Here is a 23,866-nt window from a genome sequence, read left to right as displayed (position 1 = left end):
AGGTAAAAAATAATATTGTTTTAACAAACAGTTGTTTGTAAATTCACACGAAAAAAAAGCAAAAGAAAAGTGGAGTTTGTTTCCGCTCTATTCAAATTTCAGAAATGGGCCTACAGTTTTGAAAGAAAAATGTAAATTGTAGAAATATGTAGAGCTACACACCTGCGTAAACACAATACATCGTAGGGTATACAAGTTCAGTAGAGGTCACAGGACCTCCTCAGTAGGGTGAATGGAGTGCATTTGAAAACTTTGGAAATCGGAAACATTCGACTTCCGAGTTGTCACGAATCAAACGCATCATACGGTTCAGCGATGTCGGCAAAGGGATGACAACCAATGGAATCACTTCAGCTGCCTGACGTCCACCACCAAAACACAGATGATCTGTGCAGGACGGATGCATTATTGTTGAATGTTGAAGTACATAACACTGGACTTTTCTAGCGTTTAAGATATAGCAACAACGGATTGTTTGTTCAGTCACTCCATGTTATTTGTATCAAGGGATTAGCCGTTCCGAACAACCGAGGTCCCTGTCTTAAGCATTGACAAACATGGATTTCGATGTCAGAAGATTGGCAGCAGACGCTGGTACTTTACTTAGCCGTGCAGTTCAGGTAGCGCCATATATTCTAATATTAATGCGCTGACGATCTGACCTTGCATGTCGTTTTTAAGGGGTATAGGTTATTACGTGCAATAATGCTGTCTTTTGGTCTACTTTAAGGATATGTTTGCGTAATGTATACGGTAGCTGGCTAATATAATATTGCGTTAACGGTGTAATAACAGTATGTACTGTAAGACCAGTCGTCGTCTTACAGCATGTATTTTGTAAGTTAATTAAGCTATAACGACTTCACATGTGATTGTACAGTACACAGAAGAGGTTCTTGGACAGGCTGAAAGAACTGAACTGGATTGCCATTTGGAGAACCTTCTTACCAGGGCAGAGGCGACCCAGCAATGTACAGAGAAAATAATGAAACAAACCGAAGTTTTACTACAACCTAATCCAAGTAAGACCACCCGTTGGTTTTCCCAACCCATACGACCTTCGTGACACGCCCATTTGTGATAGTTACATGCATACATGTAACTTACATGTAACACATGAAGAGTGCACTTTAATTAGAAAGACTTATGTGGAATTCACAGTGTTAAATGATACAATACCTTGTGGTCAATGCTGTGACATACTTAATAGCGGTGGCAGCATCATACCTTTAAGCTATAGTGACCCTTAAAATGGCGTTAGCCCAGCTAAGTGTTAAGTAGGCTTCTCCATCTGTTCTTCAACTCACGTGCAGCTTCAGCTTGCTCTGTCCAACACCATATGAACAGGTTTGTCGTCTGGTAATGATTCCATTTAGATTTTACTGAACAAAATCTAACAGACATCAACAAAAACCACATGCAGGAAGGAATTGGAATTGACAGTAGTTTATGTTAACATAATTGACAAAAGCTTATGGTAGACCCAGGTTTTGAGTCATGTTGTATGCTCGCTTTATTAATTTACCTAATCTTTGAAAACACAGATGTTAGAATGGAGGAGTTCCTGTACGAGAAACTGGAGAAAATGGCTCCTGTAAGGCCAAACAACCTCGAGCTGCTTGGAGAATGTATGATTGACGCTGGACATGAGTTAGGCCCTGGGAGACCATATGGTGAGAGCACTGGCGCACCACATGTTGTTAGATTACACTGCATAGTAAATTAAATGAAACGGGAAGAAGAGGTCTAAGACCCCACAAATGACACAAAGATCATACCAATGAATGTGAGCTGAATGAGGAGTTGAGTACTGGTAACTGAGACAAAGGGCATTCTCCCATTGATTTCCCGGCTCCTTGGCCTTTTTGTGCTGAATACCAATGAACTGATTTTGATTTAATCCAGTTATTTTACTTGAGAATGAAATTACATTTCATATGATATTGGCTGAAACTCCTGTCTCACCATAGGAAACGCTTTAATCAAGAGTGGTGAGGCTGAGAAGCAGCTAGGGAGTGCTGAGAGGGAATTTGTCCAGTCGTCGGCCATCAACTTCATCGCACCTCTGAGAAACTTCCTCGAAGGGGACTATAAAACTATTGTGGTAATACAGATATAGGTTATGCTTTAATATCACTATTGTTTACATATAGGGTTTTAAGGAATGTTTTTAATTGGTAGCTAGTTTTTATAACAACCTCAACTTTATTTTGATGGTATTTGGTGATAAGTGAGTCCCCCGTCCCCCCCCAAAAAAAATATAAATGGGTAAATAAATTGTCTTTGCTGTTGTTGTGGTTTTACAAGGCAAGTCTGGTGGTTGGTAGGTAGTTAGGTAGTAGTTAGACAAAGAACTTCATAATGTTCCTTTAACTAGTTAAAGTTATTTTTCATTACCATTTATCAGTGCTGCTGTTATGTTTACAAGGCAAGTCCATTGGCTGTTAGTTAGCGTGCTTGTCTCCTTAGTCCTCCCCCAAAACTATTTATAGTAACTCCATGATCATAACTGTTAAAACAGTTTGACCGTACCTTATTAATCTACAATTTCACATCCCACTATAGGCGGAGCGCAAGATTCTGCAGAACATGCGTTTGGATTTGGATGCTGCTAAAGCGCGTCTGAAGAAGGCCAAAGAGGCTGATGCCAGGTCTGCAGTGAGTACCACATCAACAGCATCCTCATAATCAAATGTAGCAAAGGTAAAACTGTTCTTTTTCTCTGTTAAAAACTGTTCCATGATTGGCAACCATTGTCAGGACAAATGTCAAGAAATTTATATTTTAGTACAGTAACATGTGCTGTTTATAATTAACATTTTACCCTAAATTAACATCAAGGTTACAACAGGCATATTTTTTACCCAGTGAACCATGTATAGAAGCTGACTTTCATGGTCTGAAACATCAGCTTTTAAGTATTCACTTATTCTGTTTGTCTTTTCCCATTACTGGTTGGGATCTCATATTTTCCATCCTGGGATTTGTTGACATATCTTTATTTATTCATGTATCATTTTAGTTTCTGACCTTGATGTTGATTTATGTGATCTTTGGGGCAGTATAGAGCACCGGTGTCAGAATGCCAATTTAGTCATTAACCTTTTGCTGCTTTTGTATCTTCATGCATCTCAAACTTTCCTACTCTCCCTCTCCTGTCTTCTTGCAACTGGATGCCTTCCTGAAAGGCGTTTAACTCTACCCCTGCACTGGGAGAGGAGTATGTGGCTCACTTTTCTTACATGCTTGGCTTCTTGCATGTGAAATGGCTTAAGGTTTGTCTACTCTGTTATGTTTCCTCTGTTCTTATCACCTGTCTGCCGGCTCCATTGTTAGTTGATGCCTAGCCTCATGTAGCCAAGGATTGCAAAAAGTATGGTCAGCGTGGTGTCACCCTTATGTTAGGTGAAAATAAAGCCAATATTTGTCAAAATGAAGGCTGCTACCTTTTCTGCGTTTGTGTGGTGGAGCAAATTGGAGCCAGAGTCTGCACAGTAGGGCCAGTTTAGGGCCAGAGGAATGAGTTCCACACAGGTCTGTCTATACCTGTCCATCCTATCAATATTTAGTTCAGTCCCCACACTTCAATCCCGGTTAATCCAATTGTAAATGAGCTACTTAAAACATGTCCTAACATTATTGTACACGCGGCCCCTCTTTTCCTCAGTGCAAGTTTAGGTAGCTGGCTAGCTAGGAGATGTGAATTCCTTTTGGAGGTAGATAGGCTGGCAAGTAAAAATAAAAACTTAATTTGAGATGCCAAATAGGCTTTTTTACTTTTTTAACATAAATGAAAATGGGTGGGAAGGATTAGTGTCAATGGCCTTAAAAAAAAAAAAAAGTCAAATAAAAAAGTAAAATTCAAACACTTTGGTTGTAAAAAAAAAGATGGAAGGTGTGGGTGTGTCATCCAAAAAGGTGTGGGCGGAATCAAGTAAGTGTGTCTTGTGATGCGCAGTATACTATTTGCCCAGTTTAACATAAGCAAGACTACCATTCACACTTTTTGTTTCAATCATCACAGTTACAGTTTGTCGGCATTCAGAAGAGGAATTTTTCAGTTAGCCTAAACTTATAATGGAGAAGGTCCCTGTGCTTCATTTGGTCCTGTTTACACAGGAGGTGTAACAGTATGTGCGAGGTGTGATCAAAAAGTTACAAGACTGCGCCTGTGAAAAGCAAGACATACAAATAAAATAAAACATACCTGATTAGTTTTGTAAGCACCATCTGTGACTCGCACTGGATCAAAACCGTGACCATTCAGTTTGAACTTCGTTTTGGGGAACAAAAAGAAGTCTCCGGGAGTGGGGAGCGACAATTGTGTTGGTGCGGGTGAGAAACTCGCTGTGATTGGATGTGTTGTCATGTTGGAGAACCTTATTGCCATTGTAATATAGTTCATGTTGTTTGCGCCAAAAGTTCTCCATCTATTGCTTTACAAGGTCACAGTAGAACTCCGCATTGCAGTCTGACCCTGGGGGACAAATTCATAGTGCGCTCTTCGTTGCACTCCGGACCTGACATTTTCGAGGGTAGGGCCCATACAGGGTCTGCCCCTCTTGAACCTAGAATGCCACTCTAAGCACCTCGCCCAGCTCATTGCCATAGGCTTTCTGAAGCATTTTTTAGGGTCTCTGTGGAGTCGGATACAAAATGTGTTGTTCACTCAATTTTTAGGTTCATCGTAAAATCACAAATGCATATGTTCCAGTGGTAACAAAAACACATCTAACACAGGTGCTAATGTTGATCAAGCAACGCAACCTGCTACATGCATTGTGCTGTACTCTGTTCATAACAGGGACAGTCTCAGAACATTCTGATCACACCTCATAATGCACCTTTAGGTAGGATGACCCCCCGCCCCCATTTTAACCATCTATTGCTACAGCTTACTAACAAATACAGAATACTCATTCTCACGTCAGGCTGCCTCTCTTGTGATTTTAAACTGGTGTTGTAGCATTTGCAATGTTAGATGTTGAATAGCATGATATTCTCAGAGTCTTGGGACACGTTAGCACTGTGCACCGAGACACCCGGTTTGTCTCTCATAGCTTATGTGTTGTGCATTTGTGACTGTGGAAAGAGTTTGTGGTGTTTGTGTAATGTTGTTGATGTGGATGGCAAGATATCGCTTGTTACTCACTTGTTACTGCTTTGCTTGCATGAGGCTAGATTGAGGTTAATTAGGTCACAATGGCATGTAATTAAAGCGTGGAAGTGGATGTTGCCTGCCTTTTAAAATGTGTGTCTGTCTTTATCTAAAATGCACACCAGATGTGGACTGAGGAGGTCTCAAAGGTAAGTGAGTGTGTTTCTGTCTTTAAACTTTGTTGCTTTCCTCCAGTTGAACTCCTTGGAATCAAACAGTAGCTGAAGTCCTAGGAATATTCTGTTATTCCGGTGATGACAGGGTGTCTATGGAGGATCTTTGCAACTGTGTGGGTGCCAAAGCAGCACATCAGTCACGACTCACAGTACCTCTCTTACCTCTCACTTCAGCACCTGTGGAAACCTTTATCTGTGCAGAAATGTTGCAGATGTCACACCTTATTTACTGCAGAAATATTACTCTGATGATATTACACTTTAGGTGTAAGAAGTGGGTTACATATCAGTGGGCTACATGTACAATGAGCACCTGAGCATCATGCCTATTTTAGGGCTTTAATTATGCAGTTCTCAAAAAAGTGTATTGGGTTAGAATGGCTGACTGCACCTTTAAAGAGGGTGAATCTTGCATTGCAGTCCACTTTTGATTTTGTTCTGTCACTAATCTGGGTGTTTTATCTTTTGTTTATGGGTAGATGTGCTTCCCCTTCAATCTCTTAGTTGTGAATATGTTTGTGTGTAACTCGTAGCACAGGAGTCTGGTGGAATTTGCTCTTTTGAGATGTGTTGGGATAGGCATAATTATATAGTAATGGGAACTATTGACTGATAGGCATTCAATACCTCCAGCTAGGCAATTTTACTACTAAATGGCCTTTGGAATGTTTGTGGATCACCATGTCTAGTTGTGTTATGGACCTACTTTCTCTCAGGTGTGTGTGTGTGTGTGTGTGTGTGTGTGTGTGTGTGTGTGTGTGTGTGTGTGTGTGTGTGTGTGTGTGTGTGTGTGTGTGTGTGTGTGTGTGTGTGTGTGTGTTATCTGTTCTTGTTTGGCTTTTTGCATGTTAGGTGCTCATCCCTGATATTTATAATAATAATATAATTTTTACTTCTTTTATTTTAAAATCCATCTTTCCATCTACAATTCTGTTGGCTGTCACTGTTTTAATTTACAATCCATAAATAGGCTGTAAAAGTATGCTAGATGGATCTCTGGATCTTTTTCTATCCTAATCAATACCCTTAAGTCAGTCTTGCTTTCTCTGTTGGTGTGTCTTTGCATGGGTCAGGCGGAGACAGAGCTGAGAATATCACAGAATGAATTTGATCGACAGGCTGAGATCACTCGACTGCTCCTGGAGGGTCACAATAGCACTCATGTATGTAACTTCACTCAGCATACACGCATTATTGCCTGTCCATGTACGAGTGGAGGCCCACACAACTACATTCCAAACATTTGGTGTACAGATGATGTTCATGGTAACCTATGACCTTTTGTTGCCATGTTTCCTTATGTCAAACCCACGATGAGGCAAATTAAGTTCATCATATCTTTCCAGGAGACACAGCACCTTCGCTGTTTAACTGACTTCGTGGACACTCAGACGACCTACTATGCACAGTGTCATCAGTATATGGTCAACATGGAGAAGCAATTGGGAAGGTGACTGAATATTAATTTGCCAGTAAAGTTGCATTTTTGTAATTGTGTGTCAACACTGGACCCTTTCGCTGTGGATCCTTTTTCTATACATTTCTCTCATTCATGTTTCTAGTTTTTCATCTGTGTACTGCGCCAACAACAATCAACTCTCAGTTGCTGCTGCATCAGATGGTCTCTCTCGGCCCTCAATCTCTACTGCACCAGGGGCCGCTGATGGTGTCTCTCGGCCCTGCACAGCACCAGGGGCCACTGATGGTGTCCCTCGGCCCTCAACAGCACCAGGGGCCACTGATGGAATCCCTCGGCCCTCAACAGCACCAGGGGCCACTGATGGAATCCCTCGGCCCTCAACAGCACCAGGGGCCACTGATGGAATCCCTCGGCCCTCAACAGCACCAGGGGCCACTGATGGAATCCCTCGGCCCTCAACAGCACCAGGGGCCACTGATGGTGTCCCTCGGCCCTCAACAGCACCAGGGGCCACTGATGGAATCCCTCGGCCCTCAACAGCACCAGGGGCCACTGATAGAATCCCTCGGCCCTCAGCCTCCACAGCACCAGGTGCCACTGATGGTGTCTCTCGGCCCCCAGCCTCTACAGCACCAGTGTACACTGTCCTACCGCTTCATACTGCAGGCCAGTCCTCCCCTGCCGTCAATGAGCTGCACTTCTCCAATGGCACACGCAAGGCCCGTGTGCTCTACGACTACAGTGCTACATGCAACTCTGAGCTCTCTCTGCTGGCGGATGAGGTAAGTTCAACTTCCCCTCGTGTCCTACAGTTTAAGTAAAGACGTGATGTTCAGAGATGATCATCCATGACACTCAGCTTGTCAGGCCGCTCTGGTATGTATCTCTTAAAGCCAGAGCAGTGATTGTACACCCTGCAGATACTTGTCATACATGAAGTAAAGCTCCTTCATGAGGTGTATCTTCTGAACACCTGAACCTTGCACCGCTTGTCTAGTTCACCAGCTGATTTGAAGTTGGCAATTTCTCTGGGAGCAGTTTAACTGTTTGAATCAGGGGCGGGGCGCAGTTTTTGAGGGTTGTTTGCATCAGGTTTCGTCTCTCCAACTAGTGAAACAGTGAACAGTAAAACCGTGTCTGCCACTGTTTCCAGATTTTGTCACCCTGGATTAAGCCACTGTCTAACCATGCCTCGGGGCCTGGTTACGTGCAGTTCCTGGACCTCTATGGAGCTGAACAGTTGCGGCTGTTGCACCTTTTTCCCATGGAGCTGTCCGCACAGGCTAACACAGCTCGAGCTTGGTGGCCTGTTCGGACAGTCACTCAACGCTGTGCTGGTAGTGTTGTCTGACTTGAAAGCGAAGCACACGGAGGCGCTAAGAAGCACAGTACCCAGATGTGATGCTAAGCCCAGAGAATCAGTGGGTGCTCACCGACCTGTCGCCTCTCCAACCGGGGCTGATGTTTTCGGGAGACATCGCAGCCTCAGCCTCAGTGCCACCCAAGAGGTGACACTCCTCTTTTGTTCAGGGACCCAGTTTCAAAATGATTTGTTTGCCCCGTTTTTCGTGTATCCATCTATCTATCTATCTACACAGTCTCTCAAGCACACGCACATACACACACACACACCCTCAACAGTACCCACAGCCTGGTGGTTTTCCTCAGGGATAGGAAGTTTCTCAAGCCCCCAGTGTTAGTTGTTGCAACAATGCCTCAAATAAAAGATGTGCTTGTTTGATATCATTCTGATTTAGGCAAAAGTAGCCTAAATACATGCAATGTTTAGCCCCTTTTCTCTCCACAAGAGGGTATCAACGCCCTGTGTCAGTGGAGGAGGTGAGCTCTTGCACGTGATTGGCATTTGTGACTTTGTGTACTTCGTTCCACTCCTTCAGGGGACAGTGGTTGTATGCATTACCAATGTTTTGGATGCATGTTGCAGCATAATGGCAATAGTAAGGTGATGGAGATTATTTCCAAACACTGTTAATGACTAATCAAGTGCCTTGTATTAATATATTCCTTGTATTAATCATTGGCTTTTCTGTCTTGTGTGTAACTTGGAATATAAGGTGCCACTTATGTACAAAAGCATGTTTAGACCAGAAGTGATAAGAAGGGTCTAACTGTGCTTTTTCCGACCTTGTGCAAAACTGCCATCCTTCCAAGACAGGGAGCCTCGGACGTGAGAACTCCACCACGTGGTTATTCCTGCTAAAAGCTGAACTTCTGACTATATAAACCTTGTGCGATTGGTTTATTATTGCTTCACTTTATAGTCAGATACTCACTAATCTTTAATGATAATAATCTGTTGTCATTATTCTGCTGCTGTTTCTGAATTTAGGATTTACAGAAACTCTAAACTAACAGACAATATTTTGTTGTTTCTGTGTTTTTTTGCATGTGTGCTCAATTTAGGTGATAACTGTGACCAGTGTGCCCGGCATGGATTCTGACTGGTTAATGGGAGAGCGAGGTGACAAGAAAGGCAAAGTACCAACCACCTACCTCCAGCTGCAGAGCTGAAGCACTGTCATGGTGCCCTAAAGGAATTGGAACTTGCATTCCATCCTGTGATGTAAGGAAAAGTATGCAATTGATGAAAACAGACGCAATAGGACTCACCCGTAGCACTGCCATATCTTATGAATGAAAAGTATCAGTGTGTAGATATTGTTGGTGTGTTTTTTTTAATTATTATTAATGTGCCAAAAGATTTTTTTAGAGATAAAAATATAGTCTTTGAACAGACAACTGCCATGTGGTGATGTGCCTAAAATAAATATTTAAAAACTGTTGCTGACTGCTTTACCTGTCTTGTGCCACAAGAGTGAAATTGAATCGGTTGCATTGACCTGGACTTGAGCAGAAAACGACAACAACAACGTAGAACTTTTTAACAGCAAGGTTTACAACTGAAAAAATAGAATGCATAAATAAAATACACTTAAATATAAAGACAGGGTGAAATGAAAATCCAAATTGGACACTGAAAAGAACACAATATAAATACATTAAAAAATCCATCTGTACATACACAGCCACGTCATCATCTCTTGTCCCCTCTTTATTCTTCAGTTAAAGATGCAGTTTGCAATTTGGTTTCAGGCAAGGTTGATCTGCGCAATAACCACAAGAGGATATTAGGTCAAAGTAATATTAGATGGTTAATTGAGAGACAAGGGCTAGGCTACAGAGATATTTACTACAGTATAGTTCAAATTCATGTATATTTGTAGATTTAGCTGGGCTTGCCTATTCCTTTATATTTAAACTGAAAACTGCAGCTCACTGTTGGCTTGCTTTGGTTTGGCAGTCCGTTCATCTGTCTTGCCCTGACCAACATGTCGGACGCGTTAACGTGTCCGCCCATGTGTCTATGGTGATTTCCTTTTGACGTCATGAAGGAAAAGAAGAAGGAAGGCGGTGATAGGCTCACCCACCACAGGCAGGACCGACCAGTGAATGAACCACTACACACGCACAAGGTGTGTGACAGAACAGATTTTGCATGTCCTCTGTGAATACCGGAAAACTAGCTAGTCACCAAACATCATTTGTAAAGTAAGTAAGTAAACATTACAGATATGGAGAACGATCTGCCAACCACAGGGGACATTAACCTGGACCATGCTGTTAAGCAATGGCTGCAATTTGATAAGGTAAGATATGGCATGATAGTTAATGCTATTACTGTCAGATCTGGTAATAATAACTAGCAAGGTATCTCAATGATGCTTGGAAACTAACTTAAATGTTGCCCACCTGGTGCGGTGCAACAACGCAACACATTCTTACCAGCGTTAAGTTTACTTGTGTCTTAGCTGTTTTTTTGTTGTTGCAGCAGGTTTGTTCATTTAGGTACCCTGCAGCAAACAAGCTTAGATAGTTTACCTGCGTTCAGACTAGTTGCTTTCTAGATATCGCCTTGTGACTTGTGAGCAGGGAAGGGTTCAATCTAGAAACTGACAGAACAGCGTCAAGAGTCGCTTACTAGCTAGCCACATTAGTTTCACATACATCCGCTTGACTGGCAACTAAAGCATGTAGGCCTACGTTATGTTAAAAAACCGCATGAAGTTATTAAATTACATTGACTAGCAACTCGTTTTACCCCACGTGAAGTTATGTCATAGTGAATGTCCAACTTTGACTCCACTGGATTTTGTACTAGGTATTGTGTAATGATACAAAAATGTCTCCTGAAGTGGTATGACCGTGGGGTTGGATATCATAATGTTACAATGGCATTGGAGACATCAGTGTTGAAGGATTTTGGTCTTGTTAGATTTCATGTTAGACAGTTTACAGGAATGTGTAGAGAAAATTATATAAATATAGAACAGTAGGCTATTAAAAGCATTTAAGATATATTTCCTGTGAGTTTGTCATACCGAGTAGTATGGTGTAAAAAAAAAAGAAGCAGTATTACTACCACATGAGCATGTTACAATGTCTTAATAGAAGTAACGTGCTGTGCTGGCATCCCGTCTGCTTAGACACATGAGACACATTCATAGAGTCTAAAGGGAAGTAGGAGGCTGCTCATTAAGTGAAATTGGAAAGAAAATCAGATGATTTCCCCCTTAAGGCTGTGATGAGGTTAGGTGGTTCAGACTCACTTGGAGCTCTGTTAGTGGTAAATTGATGTGTGTGGGGATGGAGGTGAGGGAGGCTGAAGGAAGCCTCACATGCCTTTGGTACGCTGAGGCAATTTTTTTCATCACGAGAAATACTTTGGGGGTTGGGGGAATGTCAGTGATTGTGGCTGAGGAGAGTTTTCCATTGTCTTTTAGATTTCTTCATGGTAAATATTCTTTCATTTCTCTTAGGCTTTTACGTTCATAAGTACAAACATTGTAAAAAAGTAAGACCTGACATAAAGCATAATAATGTCCAGAATTCTTCTCTTTATCTATTTCTGTCTTTCTTTCTTTTTTTTATCAACTTTTGTCTTGTTGAATCAGAACCCGAAGACCAGTTCTGCCGTCAGGGGCTTGCTAAAAGAGGGGGCTGTACTGGAGCTTCAGACGTGCTTTGGGGTCCGGATGGAGTTTGGCACGGCCGGCCTTAGGGCCCCTATGGGACCTGGGGTTTCCCGCATGAATGACCTCACCATCATCCAAACCACTCAGGTGAATGACATGACATCAACAACATTTAGAGACCATCTTTCTCTGTCGTGGTGCGGTTTAGTATTGTTTGCTCTGTTTAGCTTCTGTCCATTCAAGTAATGTAGGAGGTTGGCTGAATGTCAATCCTCAATGGCAACTCAAAACCGAGTGGGCACTAGGAGGGGTTGGGGTAAAAGCTACAAATGGGATTGGATTTTATACATCACCTGAGAACGGATCTAGAAAGGGTTGCCTGGCAACTGAAACGGTATTAGCTTATGTTAGTTAAAAAAAGCTTTTGTTAGACATTTCACGAGGAATGAATGGACTTTTAGTTGGCTTGCATATATTAACAGAGCTATGTCGAGACTAGGTGTCAGAGACACTAGCTATCAGCCAATTTAACTGTCATCATCTTGCTTGTTGAAATGTATACTAAATTGTTACCCTTGCTATGCTAACTTTTCTCTCATATGTCCTGTGTTTGTCGTAGGGGTTCTGCAGCTATTTGGAGAGCACTGTTCCAGACCTGAAGGAGAAGGGGGTAGTGATTGGGTTTGATGCCCGTGCCCACCCCCCAAGTGGTGGCAACAGCAAGAGGTTTGCCACTCTCGCTGCCACAGTGTTCATCAACAGAGGAGTGCCAGTTTACATATTTTCTGATATAACACCCACACCTTTTGTGGTAAGTATTATTGTACTGTAGAATTGGTCTATAGGCTGTAACTGATGTTTTACCATGGTTGCAGTTCAGAGCTCATTGATAACCGATTGACAGACCCAATTCAGATGCATGTATGATGCCAGACCGAATAGTAATGGCTCTTGACAGACAGAGGACTTTGACCTTTTGAACCCTCAGGTCGGCAGTGCAGAGAAAAATGATATCAACTTTGTCTGAAATCTGGAATCCAATTTTCATACCAACGCAGTAATAGCATTGCTATAAACCTTCATACACTGAGAAATAAAATTTCTGTTTAAAAAGTACCTAAAATAAGTGAAATGTGCAGGTTTACACCTGTCTCTGTCACAGCACGAGTAGGACCGCGTAAACACCCACCCCTTCATTAGTTGTTCAGTTGACATTCTAAAGACTTTTGGCTTTCAGGGAGGGGATGGACCATGTGGCAGAAACTGAGGTTAACAGAAATCCAGATTTCATTTGAACATCAAGAGTGTTTGAATGTCGAAAATCACATCACCAGCAGTGATCATTACCGTCATGTAACACCAAATTCACTGCATGATTATGTACATAGGCCTGGAGTTCGAGCTGAGAAGGTCTTGGTAGATGACGTTGCCGATAGATTACGCCTAGAAATAGAACAGTTTGGCTGATCACACTGGTGTGGCTGTCAATCAAAAATTGATTTTTCCATTAACTGACAATGCTGTGGACTCACTGAGCTGTTTCCCCCCCTAACTGTCTGTTGCAATGCAGGAAATACCAGGAAAACTAGCAGAATCAGATAGATAATATTGATGTATAATAATTATTTCCTGATTTTGATTAGGCCTTCAGAGAAGGCTTAGCAGGCATGTGAAGTGACAAAGTAACGTTAACAAGCCTTGGCAGTTTGATGTTCACCACACATTAATGTCGAACAAACAACAGATACTTCAATGATTTTATGTAACAGTGAAAACATTTTCTTTACTCCTGATTAACCCATCTCATAATTTGCCTAAAGCTAGGAAGCTATGTGACATTAGACTACACTAACAACTAAACCACTGATCAAATCTGGCTAGCTAGCGAACACCAAAATAAAAAAAAACACGGCTTGTAATTGCCTCTCCTCCAACCCTTGTAGCATTATAACTTTGCTGCTTCTTCTATAAATACGTGTTGTCTAATTGGGAGCAGTGGTGTGGCTCATTGTCTTCTTGTAGGGTTGAAAAGCCCAGTATAGCACGGCAATGGAGTTTTGGCCAAATTGTGTTATAGTCTGCAAATGACATACCTGAGCACGAAAGCACCCCCAGACCAGCACATTTCCTCCAGCGTGCTCTAGTGATGGTGTCAAACACTCCTTCAGCGTCTTTTCATATGTTTTGCATCTCTTTCAGCCATTCGCGATCTCTCATCTTGGCCTCTGTGCTGGCATCATGGTTACAGCCTCGCACAACCCCAAGCAGGATAATGGCTACAAGGTGCCAAACTCATGATTTTGGTTCAAGCATATTTACACCTACCAGTGGTAACATTTTGAATACATTTTAAGAACGTCAAAGGTGTTCATGTTTGTGCTTATAAGCATAGGGATGGAATAACATGGCACAATGATTCACTCCATTTTGTGTTTCCATGTTTTAGGTTTACTGGAGCAATGGGGCCCAGATCATCCCACCCCATGATAAGGGTATCTCCATGGCGATAGAAACAAGCTTGGAGCCATGGCCTAAGGCCTGGGACACCGAAGACGCCATGAAGAGTTCACTACTAAAAGATCCCTACCAGGACATCCACAGCGAGTATTTCAGTGCAATACAGAAGCACTGCTTTCACAGGTAAATGCACGCATACCTAGTTACCTGTCTTTTTTCTATTAAGGCGATTTGTCCACAAGCTTAAGTCAGTTTTTCCTCTTGATTCAAGTGTATGATTTGTGTGGCACAATGGCAGTTAGGCACTTCGGGTGGAGTAAACCAAAAATCATTACACGTCTAACACCGTGCTTTTTCAGTTACACACCTCTGAGGTCTGTAGTTCGTCAAACACCACCATTATTATGCACGTTCAAATGAATTTATTATTATATTATTTCTATTAACAATCTAATATAAGGTAACATATTAGGGCTACACAGGTAACATGGGGGCGGGGGCATGTTGTAATCACGTGAACAAGCCTAAAACATTAGTTCTATTAGAATAAAACTCCACCCACCACAAATGTTCCGACCTGTATTGGATATACTGCAGCTTAGCGACACACAGTACATCCACTGTAAAGCCATGTCACCTGGACAACTTTAAAGTCAAAGTTATCATCCACATCGTCAGTCCTTTCAGAGAGTGGTTAGTGTGATGCACATATCTCAGGCATAGGTGGCGAGGTGTTTGATTACTTGATTACTATTTCATGTTTAATATTAGGCACTATTTAATGTTTAATATTAGGCACTATTTAGTGTTTAATAATAGGTTATGCAACATGGGTTTAAGCTGTGACATAGAAACATGCATTTTGATGTACCTTTACCTCAACTGTGGGTTTTTAAATCATGACTCTCAACGCCGCTGACACATCTTCATAAACGGGCCTAGCAAATATGTGATTTGGTTTTTTACTGTATTTACTGATAATTACTGATATTTATGTGATTCATAGAAACAAATGCTTTCATTTTAGGCTCTTTGTTATACAGTTCCCCTCTTGCTTTTATGTTGTCCATGGATTTGAATGACATTCAGAAGGCTAATGCTAAAGTCCACATTCTATGTTTTTCCTGACAGCCAGAATAAACGTTGACTTCTATTATACATAATTCGCACCTCATGAGCCCAGTTAATTCTGAAGTGAAGCACTGTGGGCGTGATCAGAGTGTGTAGGGGAGAATGGGAGGCTACTGCCCTATCTGACTTTTCTTACTAATATCACTTGCTTTTATTTGAAATAATGATGTAATCTATCTAATAAATAAAATCTACCAATTTTTCCCTCTTGACAGAGAAATCAATCAAAAGTCCGAAGTGAAGATTGTGCATACCTCAGTGCACGGTGTTGGCCATACTTTTGTGCAGGCGGCCTTCAAGGCTTTTGACCTTAAGCCACCGTTTGCAGTTCAGGAGCAAAAGGACCCTGACCCTGAGTTTCCTACTGTCAAATACCCAAACCCTGAGGAAGGAGAAGGGGTCTTGGTGAGTAGAGGCGTCCTCCTCTCCCTATAGAGAGCTGTGCATTACATGAGTGTTATGGCACTACAAGTATTTCCCATGCCCTTTGTGTTGTACTTCATTACATTTATCTATTAAAAGTGTAAAGAGTTACTATCAGCTGGTCGTGATTTATTGTAATGTGTGTGTGTGTGTGTGTGTGTGTGTGTGTGTGTGTGTGTGTGTGTGTGTGTGTGTGTGTGTGTGTGTGTGTGTGTGTGTGTGTGTGTGTGTGTGTGTGTGTGTGTGTGTGTGTGTGTGTGTGTGTGTGTGTGCACAGACTCTGTCGTTTGCTCTGGCTGACAAAGAGGGGGCTACTGTTGTGCTGGCCAATGACCCCGATGCAGACCGTCTGGCTGTGGCTGAGAAGCAGACGAGGTGAACTTAGTACTGTAACACAAACACGATTCTGTGGTAAACCAATCTAAATGTAATAATTAACTTCAATCTAAATAGCTTTATCGACTTTCAGATCATCAAATTAGCATTACAAGGAATATTCCTTTGCATCATTTTCTCGCTCTCAATCTCTCTTTCTCTCTCTCTCTCTCTCTCTCTCTCTCTCTCTCGCGCACTCTCTTTCCCACTTTAGTGGAAAGTGGAGAGTGTTTTCAGGAAATGAGTTGGGAGCTCTTTTGGGCTGGTGGGTCTTTCGGTGCTGGAAGAAGCAACAAAAGGCTGAGCGGTTGAAAGAGAACGTGAAGGATGTCTACATGCTGGCCAGCACCGTTTCCTCTAAGATTCTTCGAGCCATCGCCATAAAAGAGGGCTTCCATTTTGAGGTACAGTGAAAAGAAATGATGACGGTTGCCTTTGGTGTACCAGCATAGTTTCTGCACTGCTTTTGTGGCTAGTTAAGGGCCTGTTTTAAACAAGGTAAAGCATATTAAACCAAAATAATTAACAGTATGAATTACACATGGATCTACAAATGTCAGCGTCACGTGAACGTTAACGTCTTCCTGTTGGAGGTGTGTGCCTCTTATTTGCATTTTTGGTTTAAGGTGTTACAAGGCTTATAGTCATTTTTTTTCAGTCATAATATGATCTATTATTATTGACAGTTTTCCACAAAATGTCACTTCTAAATGGTTCAATCACTCTGCCGCCTGTTGGTCTTAAACGTTCCTCCTCTTTGATTCACTCTTTCAGGAGACCCTCACAGGCTTTAAGTGGATGGGGAATAGAGGGAAGGAGTTGCTGGAGCAGGGGAAAACTGTGCTCTTTGCATTTGAAGAGGCCATAGGTACACACATAAAAATACACACAAACACATACATAACTTAAACCTCAATTCAAGACATTTACATATAATATTGTGAGCGTCACAAACCTCTTGTCATTCTCACTAGCTGTTCAAAAGACAGAACTATGTTCTGCTTCTATTTGTTATTCTTTTTCTCTGGGCCATTACATTTAAGGGAGAAAAAAACGGATTCTCTAAAAAAAGGGTAAACAGTCATTAAATGATAAGTATTTGTTGATGAGTATTTACTGGTCATCCTCTTTAGGTTATATGTGCAGCTCTGCAGTGCTCGATAAAGATGGTGTGAGTGCAGCAGCCATCGCAGGAGAGTTCACCTCCTACCTAGCAGCCCAGAACACCACACTTTCACAACAGCTCAAGGCTATCTATGAAGAGTGAGTATTCATTTTTCACAACAGCTAAAGGCTATCTATGAAGAGTGAGTATTCATTTTTCACAACAGCTCAAGGCTATCTATGAGGAGTGAGTTTTTTGAAACATCACCAACCAAGACAGAAACTTCCCAGGACTGTGAAGACAAGATGTTTTTTTTCCCAGATACATTTTCCAGAGTATTTCAGTAATCACTTTCAATGTTTGTGTTAATTCTTTTAGGTATGGCTACCACATCACCAAGAACTCCTACTTTATCTGCCATGATCAGGACACTATTCGTCAGCTGTTTGAGCGGCTGAGGAACTTCAGTGGACCCAACACGTACCCTAAGGAGTGTGGAGGCATTTCTGTCACTGCCGTGCGAGACTTGACCACAGGCTTTGACAGTAACCAGCCCAACAACAAAGCTGTGAGCTCCAACTCCTCACTCAAATGCACAGTTTCAAAGCACTTGTTGCATTGTAGAGTTTCGTCAGACATAAAACTGTATCTTCCCTTGTTCCTTCCAAAAGACTTACTTTGTAATTAATATGTTGTGGGTTGTCTATATCCATAGACCTTTTTTAAAGTATAAAAGTAAATTATAAAGATATTTAATATACTTTATAGTTTCCTGAAATCTACTTAAATAACCACGTTGATACCAAATTGGATTTGCATTTTACTTTTGCATTTTATGAAATGTGCCAGACCGCACCAGCCTTTCTTCTGGCCCACTGCCTCATCTTTCTGTCTGGCCTAATACACAAACTTACCGTCACTCTTCCATGATTGCAATATGATCTAACCAGTTACATTAGTCATGAACTCTGTATTCTTGGGAAGATGTAGTATGGTCACGATAGCTACTGAAGTAATATGCTATAAGTAGCCGAGTTGTAGTACAAGTTCGAAATGAAAGGGCTGTGAGCGTTCTTTGCCTCAAAACAGCATGACATTAGACAGTAGACATGCACTCTCAGCTGTAGCCTTGTTTGTTTTGGCTGTCAGTAACCCAAAAGACTGAAGGAATATCTGATATACTAAAGTCTTATTCAAAAGATGACTTACACTAGAAGAAGGTTGTCATCTCTGCCCTCTCAGCCTTTACCTTAGACCACACTTAAGCCCTCTGGTCAAATCTCTGATCAAGCATGTGCCTTTATAAAATGTATTGTTTTGTCATCCTTCTCTTTCTGACAGGTTCTGCCTACCAGTAAGAGTAGTCAGATGATCACCTTCACATTTGCCAATGGAGGAGTGGCCACCATGCGCACCAGTGGAACTGAACCCAAAATCAAATACTACACAGAGCTGTGTGCTGCTCCAGGGAACAGGTAATAGCTGCAGATCAAATACTACACAGAGCTGTGTGCTGCTCCAGGGAACAGGTAATAGCTGCAGATCAAATACTACACAGAGCTGTGTGCTGCTCCAAGGAACAGGTAATAGCTGCAGATCAAATACGACACAGAGCTGTGTGCTGCTCCAGGGAACAGGTAACGTGCAGAGATGTAGAGAGACGTTTTTTCAAGATAAACTCTTGCTGTCCAAGCATGTGAGCAAAGGTGGTTGCTGCCTGGGGGAAGAAAAATCCAAACAATGAACTCTGCCATGATAAATATAGTATATTATAAAATAATATATTGCTCCAATATAGGTTGAACACATTTTCATCATTTCGCTCCTTTTCTGTCATTTTCAGTGATGTGAAGGAACTAAAAGCGGAGCTGGACAGACTTGTTGACGCGATTGTTGAGAACTTCTTCCAGCCCAAGAAAAACGACCTGATTCCACAGCCACAGTGAGAGACCAGGAGAGAGCCAGCCAATCACAGACGACCATAACACTGAGACCATTGCCCTACCACACTGCTACATTCATACTACTCACACTCAAAAGATTTTATTTAAATCATCCATTATTGTAGAAATCACCCATTTTGAGAGTATATTCAATACACTTTAATATATATTACATTATTGACATTGTTATTTATTAATAATCATGTAATTCTAATGTTGTAATGATGCTGGATTTTCTATGAATAATGATCTAATTACTGTGACTTAAGTCTTAAAGCAACTGCCAGAGCCTCTGACCTTTACACTGTCATTGCATAAGGGATCAGTTCTTAATGACTAAATGTTAAATTGCTGCTCTGAACCACCATACAAACATATCTGTATGAGCAGTCTCTTGGGAATGAACATGAATTATGTGCCAGTAGGTATAATGCTAGATTATGGTTGTGTAGTTACCTATATTCATGAAGGTATACACATCAATTCAGGATTTCGTAACTTTGCCAACTGATAATGAATGGTTGATATAGACTCGCTTTTAGTTTGCTTTTGTTTTGCAGTTTGATAAATTATCTCAGGTAGAATTTCCATTTTATCACCAGCAGAATTCCAGCATTCTTATGTTGTTATATGCTGTTTTATTTGTTTAAATTCATGGCACCAGAAGTAATATCACAAGATGCATTCCAGACATATTTACATGCATTTCACAAGAAGCTTAGCTTATGAACAGGTTTCAAATCAAAGCCATTCCATATACTCCCAAGAATTTAAAATTGCTGTCTAAGTGTCTAGAAATTTTTATTGACGAATCAAATTGAGGACAATATATATTCCTTGATAATATTCGCATAATATTCTTTGAGGACGAGGCTAATGCTGCCGCCTAGTGGTAGTTGTATTCATGTGCAATCACCAACAGGTGCAAGATCAGTACTTTATGGATTATGGATTGACCTTGGCTATTTGCCCCAATTGAGTCAATTTAATTCCTTGCGGTGTCTGATTCCCATACGAAGAACTAGGTGTTCTGACCTGAAACAAGCATTGGCTACTAAAAAAGAATGATTATGACACAAATAATCGCTTATTTTAGTCGTTTAAGACTTGCTTTTCCCTCTTCAGAAAAATGCTGCCTATAGGCTAATAAACACATAATTATTAACCAGAAGGCCTACTGTTTTATTTATCCTCAATTGGTTATGAGTTCGATTACAGAAAAATCGTGATAATCTAATGTAAGGCTACGTCCGGATACAAAATTATAGGACAATTCACTGGACGATAAGCAGTGTTACTCGACCAGATCAAGGCCATGTGCAGAAAATCTGTATGGCCAAGCCATCTATTGAAAGCCTTCTCCCATTGCCTCGAGTTATTTTTATTCTGCCAATCCGAGTGAGTCGTTACCCATGTGTTGTGTTTGGGGAGGGGAGGGCGTGGAGAACGTAATTTTGAAGTAGCCCTAGGCTCTGAAGGAGCATTCGCGTGCCCTTGAACTCCTACACCTGCTCCATGGCGCAAGAGGGAGGACAGCAAAACAAAAAGACTACTAAAGAAAAAGGTAGGCTACGGGAGCTTTATTATCTTTGGCAAAGATATAGGAAGCTGAAGAAACTATCCCTTTCTAAGGATAATAGATACACTTTTACAGATAGCCAATAGAGTATTGCCTCACAAGGAAAACTGCTACAGATCCCGAAGTTCTTCACAGTTTTAAACTCATAAATTAGATAAATACCGGTTGATATTTACGACACCAAAATCGACACAACTTTAATTTGGATGACAACATGGTGATGCACATTTTTACATATTACTGTAGCGGTAAAAACATTCATTTTGACAATGAAAACAATGCATTCATTTAACCAAGTAGCTCTTAATCCACTGAAGATATGTATTGAACACCAACAAACGTTGTTTAAGAATACATATCTTCAGTGGATTAAGAGCTACTTGGTTAAATTAATTTAGCTCTTAAAGACAGCTCAGATGATGGGCTATAACAGAAATTATGAACAGAAAATAATAGCCCTAATGGTTTAATGAGGTTACAGAAAGAGTTCCTCTGAAATTCTAAGAAATGTAAAACAAAACAAAAAACCTGCTAAATAACTTTGTGTTTACACTGTGTGTGTGTGTGTGTGTGTGTGTGTGTGCCTATATGTAGGGTTGCTCTTCCTGCAGACCCTGACAGCATGTTGATAGCGTAGAACAGGCACTTCATCTGGTGTCCTGACCTGTGGGACGTATGAACCAAAATAAATGCTGTCCACATAGTCCAAGATGCCCTTCCTAACCCACCGATGACCCCATGCACCTCAAGCAGACTGCTGCTGTAGTCATGTTTTCACCCTTACATGCTTTTAGTTTAAATTAAAGCCTTCTGATGTGAGCACATTTCTAACTTGTCTCTCTTTGGACTCACATGTTGTTATAGACATGCTGACAGTTATCCTATGAGCTGAGAAATCATGGAGGGAATTTGCTTCAAAGTCAACAGGCAGAACAATTCATCCCGTGTTGTCTCTGCGTTGACCCAGGTGAGACTGGAATACAATGGAATTCGCCCATCTTCAGAAAAGTTTGGCATTTGCCATTTCTATCTTTTTTCTTAAAATAAGTCACTTATTTAGGATGAGATGGAATACCACCAGACACAAGAAATGTGATTTAGATCTGTATGATTTGGTTTTCAATTTGATGCTCAAAAGCTTCATTGCTGTTTTCAATCAAATATATCTTTAGTCTTAGGTTTGAAAAGTTAGATGGCATCCTTTATAGTTGATAGAGATGCCATATCACTTTCTCCTTTGCTGTGGGAATTTTCAAAATTGTGGTTAAAATTGCTATGATTTTGAGTTAAGTAATGCATGACTTTGCATTTGTTGTGGAAATAGAAAAAGTGCAACCCACAATAACAATTGTGGGAAATCCTTTAAAAATCCGTGCTGCAGTGATTGGGTATGTAAAGATTCACGGAGCAATGTGTGCCTCTTTGTCTGCACAGGTTGAGACTGAAGATGCAGAAGAAGTCCAGTACCACCTGTGCCTGGTGGGCTCACTCCCTGTCCACCCTCTCACCACCATGTCCATGTTGCCTTGGATCCTTGCTGAAATAAGGAAGCCACAGCCTGCAGAGAGAGATCGGTCAACATGTCCAGGATCCCCAGGATCACCAATGATGGACCAACCAGTTGTGCTCCGCATAACCGCTACCTCCGTGAGGTGTGTTCTTGACATGGCAGGCCCCGGCAAACCATGGGATCCACTGCAGCATGCAGTCCTGTGGCAGCATCAACCACATCAAATCACTAAGCTGATCCACAACAGCCAGGATCCCAGTTACTTCTGCTGCCTTGCGAGACAGGAGGCGCGTGCGGCCTGCTACGTCTTCCACTGTGAAGATCATCTTAAGGTGAGGACAACGGGGAGGGAGTGGAAAGGAAAATTAAACTATCAATAAGTATATTGTTTTTTTTTGGTCGAAGTTGTGTTTGAGTTTCAATTTATGAATGGAAGAAACACCCCACATTCTGGATAAATGAAACAGAATTTACAACCCTTCTTTTCTTTCACAAAAAGTAATGCAATGTGTTGCAGTAACTTCTGGTAGAGCTGTCAAAAGAGGGGTAGTGCTTGTGTGCGGTTGTATTTGACCTCCATAGTATTTGTTGTGTGTGCAGAGTCATAGTTCAGAGATCTTAGATTAGAATGCAATGACATGTGGGCACCATAATTAACACAGCTTCAGCTGTGTGTGTGTGTGTGTGTGTGTGTGTGTGTGTGTGTGTGTGTGTGTGTGTGTGTGTGTGTGTGTGTGTGTGTGTATCGCAGCTGGAGTGAAACTGGAGTATCATGTTTATTTCTTTTATTTAGCGTCTGATCTTTTGGATCACAGCATGGCATTGTAGGTATTTCAAGACTTTTTTTGGACCAGAATTAGAGCGTGCATGTGACAGTCTGTCCAGTGAATAACATGCATGCAGTGTATTGTTAACATAAGGTTTACAGTAAACCAAGTGTTTGGTGTATCCACTTTGTGTGGTGTGAATGTCAACTCTAAGATCTTGTGTTTTCACATCTTGTCACCCTGTTTTTATGTTATTGGCTTTATTTGGATTCTAGTACAGACATCATTTTTATCCAGGCCAGTTAGTCATTAGTTTTCTTTTTTGTATTATTCTGTTGGATTTTCATTAGTTCAGTGAAAATTGTGGGTTTTTCTTCCTTTAACGGAAGGGTACCATCAATGTTGTCTGCATCTGTAGATATTAATACACAGGTATAGAGATTAAGAGAAAGATGTATGGTTACGAGTGTGTCTGGGTATGAACTGCCAAGCCAAGAGGAGTCAAGGTTAAACAAGGATAAAGTGGTATTCCAAAAGTGAAGTTCAACGTGTGTTTATTTAATGTTCAGACTTCATAATGCTTTCAAGGTAATAGTGGCTTTAAAATTCCATTTAGTTATCTGGTCATTTGCTCTGCATCAATTCTTATGGTTTACTCATCTGTCACACAAATTAGTCATTTTGCAGATCTCTTTGACCGACGGAAGACCACAAATACAATGAAAGAAAAGTCTATTTTTGTGCATGCATGTGCGTGGGTGGTGATGTGTCAGTCAAGTTTGTTCCTGTTTCAGGCATTTTCTGCCTTTTGTTAGTCAGAGCCATACC

The 23,866-nt window shown here is 41.2% G+C and overlaps 3 protein-coding genes across 5 annotated transcripts in view; all 3 read left to right on the top strand.

Moving 5' to 3' along the window:
- Positions 1 to 345: 345 nt before the first annotated feature.
- On the top strand, positions 346 to 10,244 carry LOC308381231 (endophilin-B1-like). 3 transcript variants are annotated; one of them, XM_080858760.1, is made up of 11 exons: positions 346 to 620; positions 881 to 1,022; positions 1,545 to 1,673; positions 1,971 to 2,104; positions 2,566 to 2,658; positions 3,189 to 3,275; positions 5,284 to 5,307; positions 6,408 to 6,497; positions 6,681 to 6,784; positions 6,897 to 7,536; positions 9,179 to 9,550. In XM_080858760.1, exons 1-11 carry the CDS (start codon positions 558 to 560, stop codon positions 9,284 to 9,286), a joined length of 1,614 nt encoding a protein of 537 aa, XP_080714886.1. In that variant the 5' UTR covers positions 346 to 557; the 3' UTR covers positions 9,287 to 9,550. The 3 variants fall into 3 exon arrangements, 2 of the variants coding, with proteins under 2 accessions (XP_080714886.1, XP_080714885.1); XR_013969029.1 differs by lacking the exons at positions 3,189 to 3,275; positions 5,284 to 5,307 and adding an exon at positions 10,168 to 10,244 and having other exon boundaries at positions 9,179 to 9,338; XM_080858759.1 differs by lacking the exons at positions 3,189 to 3,275; positions 5,284 to 5,307.
- Positions 10,245 to 10,288: 44 nt separating this feature from the next.
- On the top strand, positions 10,289 to 19,356 carry pgm2 (phosphoglucomutase 2). The gene is made up of 13 exons (XM_080858859.1): positions 10,289 to 10,422; positions 11,728 to 11,895; positions 12,368 to 12,559; positions 13,948 to 14,031; positions 14,195 to 14,388; positions 15,552 to 15,741; positions 16,037 to 16,134; positions 16,349 to 16,538; positions 16,909 to 17,002; positions 17,268 to 17,397; positions 17,618 to 17,807; positions 18,581 to 18,714; positions 19,083 to 19,356. The coding sequence occupies exons 1-13, from the start codon at positions 10,348 to 10,350 to the stop codon at positions 19,183 to 19,185; spliced, it is 1,842 nt and encodes a 613-aa protein (XP_080714985.1). The 5' UTR covers positions 10,289 to 10,347; the 3' UTR covers positions 19,186 to 19,356.
- A 1,318-nt stretch (positions 19,357 to 20,674) lies between these two features.
- Positions 20,675 to 23,866, top strand: part of tbc1d1 (TBC1 (tre-2/USP6, BUB2, cdc16) domain family, member 1) — a 61,366-nt gene continuing 58,174 nt past the window's right edge. The window contains exons 1-3 of the mRNA XM_080859477.1: positions 20,675 to 20,746; positions 21,626 to 21,728; positions 22,196 to 22,603. Of these exons, the coding sequence (XP_080715603.1) occupies positions 21,660 to 21,728; positions 22,196 to 22,603 (477 nt within the window). The 5' untranslated portion in view covers positions 20,675 to 20,746; positions 21,626 to 21,659. The remainder of the gene's footprint in view (positions 20,747 to 21,625; positions 21,729 to 22,195; positions 22,604 to 23,866) is intronic.

This window comes from Sprattus sprattus (genome assembly GCF_963457725.1).
Source record: "Sprattus sprattus genome assembly, chromosome: 20".
Taxonomy (NCBI): Eukaryota; Metazoa; Chordata; class Actinopteri; order Clupeiformes; family Clupeidae; genus Sprattus; species Sprattus sprattus.
This window is presented reverse-complemented; position numbering and strand designations above follow the sequence as displayed.